Here is an 8384-nt window from a genome sequence, read left to right on the forward strand (position 1 = left end):
AGTGCTGGTGCAGTGTGATCACATCGACTGTGCCCAAGGGACGGTGACTAACGGGGCCTGACACGAGGCTGGCAAGGCTCAGAGCCTTTGGAGCATCCAGAGAGGCTGGGGAGGAAGAGACCAACCTGTGAAGGCAACCACCTCTTGCTGGTGTACAGGGAGTCACCAGGAAGAGTGACCTGAAAGAAACGTCTTGTGGACACAAGGGGTGGGACCATCTCATCAGCAGAAAGAATCTGTGAGGTGCTCAGTCCTGCAGATTGTTTAGTGAGGAGTGAAGTTCTTGGATAATTCCATCCATTGCAGTCACCTCAGGCAGGCTTTGGGGAGAATGAGCCTCCAAGCTGTGGCTGCATCACCAGCATTCATTTCTGCCTCCAGAGGGATTTAAACACAGAAGCAATCATGCTTTGCTTAGGGAAAAAATGTCTTGGCCAGCTCTGTGCCAGGCTGCAGTGTGTGCCCCCAGCGAGGAACCTGAACCCCTGAGGCAGCAAAGGTTTGCAGGAGTGACACTGTCTCAGTGCTGCTGTTCCCTCCTGCTCAGGGAGGCTCATTTCTAGCAGTTTGTTCCAAGGTTCAGAGCAGTTTAGGAGGAGAGAGCTGTGCTTGTTTGTATGTTGCACGTTGCTGTTTCATGTGGTGCCTCTTTGGGCAAGAAGACAAGGTTGCACCAAGGTTAGTATAAAGATTTTGAGCCAAAACACAAAGTTTTCTTACAAGTAGCCCAGCAGTTGTATCCCTTGGAAAGAGGAGCCATTAGCATCTTAGATATCTGCAGCAACCAGCTCGGGGTAGATGATCTGCAATGTTTTGTCTTCTCAGTGGTAATTTTTGAGGCATTGCAGTGGTGATTTCTGCCACTATCAGTGGTAATTTTTTAGAGGCAACAGAGCTTGTTTTTGCCTTTTTCTTGGCTCAGTTTCCACAGCATCATTTTGGCTTTCAAGTATTTTTAGTTCCACATTCCCCAACGTCCAAGTGTTTGCCTATCCCTCCGTGGCTCAGCCAGCGTTAGGCTGTCCCTGTAAATAGATGTTCCATCCTCAGATCCCTTTCCACTCCAGAGTTATAAAGACACTGTCTTGTATTCCAGGAAGGAACTCAGGATTATTGCCATACAGGGATGATAGGTAAGTGGATTGATCCCAACCGGATACATTTTGGAAGCACCAAAATTGTGTCAACACCAAACAATTAAAGGGGAGGTTTTATGCTGGTTATTCCCTGCCTGTCCTGGTGTCACAGAGCGTTTGGCTACCTCTGAACTGACCTTAGAATTCCACCCAGAATTCCTTACCTGGGAAAATGACCTTCCATTGTCCTCACAGCCTGTTTGGGTCGCGGTGTTGGAAGCATCGTGTGGAGGTGTGCAGTGCTGCTCTGGAGCATTTCTATCAGGCTGAGAGCTGAGGAGTGCAGCTGTTTTTGGGGCCTGTAACCCTCCAGTCACCACGTGGCCTGTCCCTCTTGCAGGAAGGCAGAGGACAAGGCAACTGGAGTGGGTGCAGATGGCACTGCAGGAGAGACAGTAAGCTCAGTTTCCTCACAGATCCTTCAGTGAGCAGCTGGGAAAGGCTGTAACCATGGATGTCACAGCTGCTGGTGTCTTTAATGGGTTCCTTTTAGCTGGAAGGCCTTGATCTAGAAGGTTGTGCCTCTGGTGCCCAGTCCTGGCTGTCAGCAGAGTAGTAATAATTGTCAACATGCAAAAGGTGCAAATGTAGAAAGAAAACTTGTGTAGCTAGTGAGGAGCTTGGGTAGGGAATATGGACCTGGGAGTGTTCCAGGCCAGGATGGATGGGGCTTGGAGCAACCTGAGCTAGTGGAAGGTGTCCCTGCCCATGGCCTGGGGTGGAATATGATCTTCAAGGTCACTTCCAACCCAAACCATTCCATGGTTCTAGTTCATTTTTCTTAGCCCAGTTCTGGCTGCTCAGCTGCTGTTTTAGTGATGACAAACCCTTCTGGAAGAGCTCTTGGAGGTGGAGAAGGTTCAGTAAAACATGCAGGGCCTGGCCATGGCAATTCCAGGGCTGCCAGGCTCCTGCAGGGCAGAGCCTGCTGCCATCAGGTCTCCTGTGCCACACTGCCAGAGAAAATGAGGTGTCAGGGAGGAAATTAAGCTGAAGTAAAAGAGCCACTTGCAGGCCATTTCCTCTCTGCTCTTTTCGCTGCTTTCTGAGCATGCAGAGCATGTTGATGGCCAAGGATTAGCCAAGCTGGTGTTCTCTTGGGTTAAACCATCAGGGTTGCCATCCCTTGGGCTGATGGTGTCTTTCGCTCTCAGACATCAGAGGTTCAGGAAGGCAGAAATCTGCTGGCAGGGAATGAAAAGTGCATTATTGTTGTTTCACTTAGTGGGGGCTGGCAGAGATGTGGGAGCAGTGTCAGGAGGAGGAGGCTCTGGGGCTGTGGTGCTGCCACGTGAGCTGCCTCCTGTCTCTGCCTCCTGTCTCGCTCTCTACGTGGATCTGATCCTCCCTCTCCTCACTATGAGGTTTGGCATAAAGTCTCAGATCTTCATGTCTGGTAAATCAGTCTGGCTGTGCTTTGTACTAAGGGGATAACATCATCTTCTGCTCTGCAATTTTAGGCCAAGGATGCCTCTCCCTGGGCCACAGTTCAGTTGTTCTGCTTGGCTTTGTCACTTTAAACTGAGAACTCCTTTTACTACCAGTCCTGAGCCTGTACAGCTCTGCACTCTCCTTGGGTGCTGTGGAGGCCTTACCAGATACCACCTCACCAGCTAAATCTGGTGTGTGCTGAGCTTCTCGTGGCCCCAAGGCTGACAGAGCTCAGAGTGTTTGGCCAATGCTCTCAGGCACAGGGTGCAGTGTTGAGGTGTCTGTGCAGGGACAGGAGCTGGACTGATGATCCTGTGGGTCCCTTCCAGCTCAGGATAGTCTGATGGTTCTGTGGTTTTCCTGTTAGGACAGTTCCTGCCTCCTGCTCCCTCCCTTGTTTCCCCACGCTGCTGTGCCTGGTTTGGCTCTCTGCAGCTTCTTAGTGGTCACAGGAGCACAGGATGCTCAATGTGCTGCTGGATGCAGGTGGTTTAAGCTGATTTGCAGAGAATGGGCAGGTAATGGTGGTGGTTGCCAATTTGGCCCCTCCTGAGCTACACAGGGATCAGGACATAATCAATCCATGGCTGGAGGCCTGAGGGAGCTGCAGATTGGATGGCAAACCTGTTCTCCAGGAGCTCCATTTGCACTGCTGTGGAAATGTGGAGATGGCTTTGTAATTTTATTAGAAACAAGACTGAAAACTTCAGATCTTTGTCAGGGAGCTGAGGGGGGTGGCAGCTATTAATAAAACCCAGTGCCAAGCTGAAGGAAGGCTGGAGGTAGTGAGGGGCTGCTCGCAGCTCGTGGGAACTGGGGGAAACTTGCTGTAGGTGCTGGAGATTTGTGTCCTGGTGTGCTGGACACTGCCCTGACTGGTGCTGAAGCACTGAGCTGGCAGAATATTCCTTGGCTTTATGGTCACTGTCATCCTACAGACTGAAAACACATTGCTGCTTAGATAAAGCTTCTGCTTCCTCAGGAAACACACTGCCTGTGGAGAGCAAAATGCCTCCTGGTTCTGCAGTCCTGCAGCAGCATGGAGCTCCGTGTCTGCTTTGGTACAGGTTGGGGCTCTGGTCCTGCTGCAGAAATCAGGTGTTGCTCAGCACCAGGGGAGGACTGAAAAGGGCAGGATTCACCCCGGGAAGGTGTGTTCCCAGGGCTCCTTTGGTTCAGCTGGGGGGAGCAGCTCCCCAGGGGTTGACCCCGTGGTGTGTGGAATGCTGTGCTGGGGGAAGGGGCAGCCCTGCACCCATCCAGCCTCCTGCAGCACCCACACATGTCTGTGGTCCAAAGAGTAATTTAGGGCTTTGGGGGGATTAGAATAATGAACCCTTGCCTTGGGATTAGATGGAAATTAAGCCTAGCTGAAGTATCTCTGGTTGAAATGACTTGCTGGGGAGGCTGAGACCTGCAGTGTGAGAAGCATTTTGGTGCACTGTGTGTTTCCTCACTCTGTGGGATTGTGCTTCAGGCTGTGAACTGCTGCTCCCAGCCCGGACTGGGCAGCAGGGTGGGCACGGCTGGGGCTAGCTGGTGATCCATTCTCTGAGGGCATAAATGAGTGCACAGTGGCAGTGAAAAATGAGTGGGTTCAGTTCCATGCTTGGAACAGCAAGTGAGAGGTGAGAGCTCCAGGATGTTTTGGGAAGCTGTGGCTGTTTGCAGAGTTCCATTCCTGCAGTGAGTTGTTTCTACAGGTGAGCACCCAGGGCTCCTATTGTCCCTCCTTCCCCCACCCCAGGATGCATTTATGGGAGACAGTGCAGGTCTCTGCAAACTTGGAGTCATTTCTGATGAGAAGTGCTTTGGTTTGGGCCAGGTGAGGAAGCTGAGCCACATGATGTTCCATCCTCTACATTCCCAAGGAGCTGGCACAGTGCATTTGTGGAGCTTTTCTCTCCTGTACTTCCCCAGCAAGACCTTTGTTCCTCCTGGCTCTTGTGTGACAAAAAGATCTCTCAATCCTTTGTAAAACCAGAGAAACTTTGCCCCAGTCTGGGGAGGAACAGATTGGCACCACAGCCAGGGGTTTGTGCCCTGAGGGCTCAGCTGGGGCTGGAGCTGCTGTGGTGCATGTTGTGGAGGGACAGAGCTCTGGGGTAGTTCGTTTGCTTCACACTTGGGATTCGGAGGAGTGGGAGGTTTGTGGGAGCAGAGGCAGCCAAGGGGCAGCACTGTGTGGCAGTAAGGAGGGTGTGGGTGCCCAGTGCCCTGGTCGGGGCAGGGGAGGCTCTGAGTGCACCCTGCACCTTCTCTGGAAGGGAGAAGGTCGCAGTTCGTGTCTGGTGTAAATAGCTGGGTGATATTTTTTTCCAGATGGGTGAGTGATCTGGGCTTGGCGTTGGCCCCCCGTGAGATAGTTCTGTCAGCTGGTGGTGGCTGTGGCTTCCCAGAGCCTTTCGGCCGCGCTGTGGGCATGAAAAAGCTGATAGCATTGCTTAGTCCATCCAGCTCTTTTTTTTCCTTCCTCCGGGAAAAAAACGTCCTCTTCAACATTTAACATGCACCACAACCCCCTGAGCCCTTTACTTGTCCTGGTGGAAGTAACTGTGCTGTTCCAGGTGGGATCATTGCTGTGTCCACGTGTCTGTGTGTGTCCCTGTGCTCCAGCCCCTATAGTGCCCCTGGCTCTGCTCCTGCTCCCTAGGATAGCTGGCACACACCCTGACAGCTCTCTAGTAATGCTTGCTTGTGGTTTTTTTTCTCTCTTCCACTCTTGTTATATTTTTACTTTCTTTTTTTCTCTGTGATGTGACGTTTTCAGCTGATGTATTGAAAGCAAACCCTTCTAATTTTGGAGCCCAGATCACAAGAGTGAGTTTCTTTCTACTAGTGTCTATAGCTGTATCTTTTTTTGTGTGTCCTTCCCTCTGGTTTGGGTAACTCTCAACCACTTTTAGCAAATACGATTAGGTAAGAGAATCCTCTGTCTGCCCAATCTTCCCCTCTCCACAAAGCAATGTTCTCTTTACATTGGGTCAGCTCTGTTCCTCTGGTTGGAGCTTTGGGGTGGTTTCCAGATGGCTCTGGCTGTGTGTGGCACTCTGACTGTGCTCCAGGAAAGAAGCAGAGTCAGCCAGCCAGAAGCACTTAGAATTCACCAGTGATTTGTACATCCTGTGCGAGAATTGTTCCAAAGTGACTCCTGCTCTGAGTCCTCTTAGTCTCTCAGGCCCGTGCCTGAAAAACATGGAACTTTCTTCCAAAGCTGCTGTACAGGATGCAGTCTGAACTGGGCCTTTTGAGAGGGCCTCAAATTGTGCACTGGAAAGGAACTGTTAGTCCCTTTCAGGTGATAGAGGTTTGTCTGTGCAGCTTTCTGTGCTTTAAGCTTCAGCAGAGCACTCAGAAAAACAGTGACTGTTCACAGATATTCCAAGGAAAACCAGCAGCCTCTTCTCCTACTGCTCCAGGACAAGGACTTTCCAAAACATTCTGAAGTCTTGGACGCTTGATGTCTGTTAGAATTGGCTCTCTAGACTTCCTCAGAGCTGTTAGGATGTTTGGGATTCCTTAGGTTGGGGTTATTCCCTCATGGTGAGATTCCTGGGGGACTCAGTGCTTCTGCCCCGAAGTACTGAACCCCAGGAGACCCTCCTGCACTCAGCAGTTTGTCCCTTCAGAGACCATCTCAGAACTGCTGTCAGGAGAGCAAGGAACTGGTTGTGGTATACGTTGCATCCCTAGTTTGCTTACGGAATCGTTCGCATGGGACTTTTGGCTCCTTCTCCAATGTAACTGGTACATTGCTTTTGTCAGATGTCACTCCTGGGTGACTCTGGCACCAGCTAATCCCTCCTGTCCTTTGGCCCATGCTCTTCAGGCTCGTGTCATGCACTGTTTGTCAAGTACATCTGCACCCTGTGAGAGCAGCAAAGTAAACAATCCTCCTTTTTCTCCCCCTTTTCCTTCCAGAATCTGCTTGTTGCTTTGAAATCAGCTTTGTTGTCCATGCTAAGGAAAGCCAGTAATGTTTGATTGGAAAGGGATAGCCAACAGAACCTGAAGTCATAGCCAGAGGGACCAACAGTTGTCTTTTCCTTTAGCTGCTGGGAGGATTGCAGTGTGCTCCGTTGGGTTGGTGAGCTAAGATGCTCTTGCTCCATCCTAGCTCAACAAACGTTCCTGGGGAGGGGCTTGACACCACAACTTCCAGTGCTACAGCAAAGAGATGCTCTGGAGCTGAGCCACAGGCAGCACTGACCCGATCCCTCCCTGCTTTTTTTTGCCTCAGAGGTTGAAGGATCTCAAGCAAAGGGAATTTGCTCGCAACGTCTCGTCGCGGTCGCGGAAGGATGAGAGGAAGCAGGAGAAAGCTCTGCGGCGCCTGCACGAGCTGGCGGAGCAGAGGAGGCAGCCCGAGTGGTGAGTTCTGGGGGATCCCAGAGCACTGAGGGGCTGCAGCTCTGTGCTGCTGCAGAGTCCTGCGTGGGTTGGGAGGGCAGAGCTTCACCCCGGGGTGGTCTGGGGAGGAGAGAGTTCACTGAACTGATAGCCCATAGCATGGTGGTTTTCACTGGGGTGATCTGGGGAGGAGAGAGTTCACTGAAATGATAGCCCATAGCATGGTGGTTTTCACAGGGTGTGAAGGGGCTGGGATGGAGCTCAGAGATCACCCAGCCCCAACCCCTGCCCAGGGCAGGGACACCTCCCACCAAGGTGGGACAGACTCAAGGCTTTGGACACTGCCAGGGTTGGAGCAGCCACAGCCTCCCTGGGCAACCTGTGCCAGTGTCTCATCACCCTCACAGGGAAAACGTCTGCCTGATATCCAGCCTAAATTTCCCCTCCTTCAATTTATACCCATTGCCCCTTGTCCTGTCCCTGCAGCTCCTAACACAGATCCCTCTGCAGCTTCCCTGGAGCCCCTTCAGCTCCTGCAGGTGCTCTGAGGTCTCCACACAACCTTCTCCTCTCCAGGCTGAACAGCCCCAACTTTCTCAGCCTGTCCTGGTATGGAAGATGCCCCAGTGCTCTGAGCAGCTTCATGACCTCCTCTGGACTTGCTCCGTGGAGGATCTAGAGCGTCCCCAAATCGTTTCACCCAGCAGTGTTTCCTTCAGCTGTGTGATGTTTCTGTGCTCCCGGGGCTGTGAGGCTGTTGGGTGTGTGGGAGGATCCAAGGGCACCTGCAGTGTGTCAGGGCTGTCCCTGCAGAGGCACAGGACACCAGTGAGCTGTTCTCTCTCTGCCCTGTCCCACAGCGCTCCGGGCAGTGGGCCCATGTTCAGGACCACCACGGTGGCTGTGGACGAGGAGGGTGGAGACGACGACGATGCCGCAGCCAACAGCAGCTCCTTCGCGCAGACGAGTTCTGGCCAGGCCACAGAGGTGACGATGGACAGAGGGTTCCTGAACACTGGGCAGGGTGGGGGCACCGTGGTGCCAAGCCAGGTGCCCACCCAGACAGCTCAGGCCATCAGTTTCGGCATTAAGAGCTCTCTGGGAACTCCTCTGCAGAAGATCGGAGTGTCGTTCTCCTTCGCGAAGAAGACCCCGGTGAAGCTGGAGACCATAGCTTCTGTTTTCAAGGACCACGTGGAAGAGTCTGGTTCTGCAGATGGGGCAAAGACCGATGAGAGAGGGTCCTCAGAGTCCAGTGGCCTGCAGAAGTCCGGGGAGGGTGAAGGCAGCAATAACTCCGACGGCAAGGAGGAGGACGAGCAGCACGACAAGGACGGTGGCTCTCTGGCCACCACGCTGTCAAAGCTGAAGAAGATGAGGCGAGAAGATGGACCGATGGCGGTGGAACCGGAATACTACCACTACATCCCCCCAGCCCACTGTAAAGTCAAGCCCAATTTCCAATTC

General features: G+C 52.5%; 1 protein-coding gene across 1 annotated transcript in view; it reads left to right on the plus strand.

Annotated features, from left to right (window-relative positions):
• GPATCH8 (G patch domain containing 8) overlaps positions 1-8384 on the plus strand; it is a gene marked incomplete at its 3' end in the record, with an annotated part of 26364 nt that overhangs the window by 17032 nt on the left and 948 nt on the right. The window contains 2 exon segments of the mRNA XM_009082218.1: positions 6808-6938; positions 7778-8384. Of these exon segments, the coding sequence (XP_009080466.1) occupies positions 6808-6938; positions 7778-8384 (738 nt within the window).

The sequence above is a fragment of the Acanthisitta chloris genome, unplaced genomic scaffold, assembly GCF_000695815.1.
Source record: "Acanthisitta chloris isolate BGI_N310 unplaced genomic scaffold, ASM69581v1 scaffold32499, whole genome shotgun sequence".
NCBI lineage: Eukaryota > Metazoa > Chordata > Aves > Passeriformes > Acanthisittidae > Acanthisitta > Acanthisitta chloris.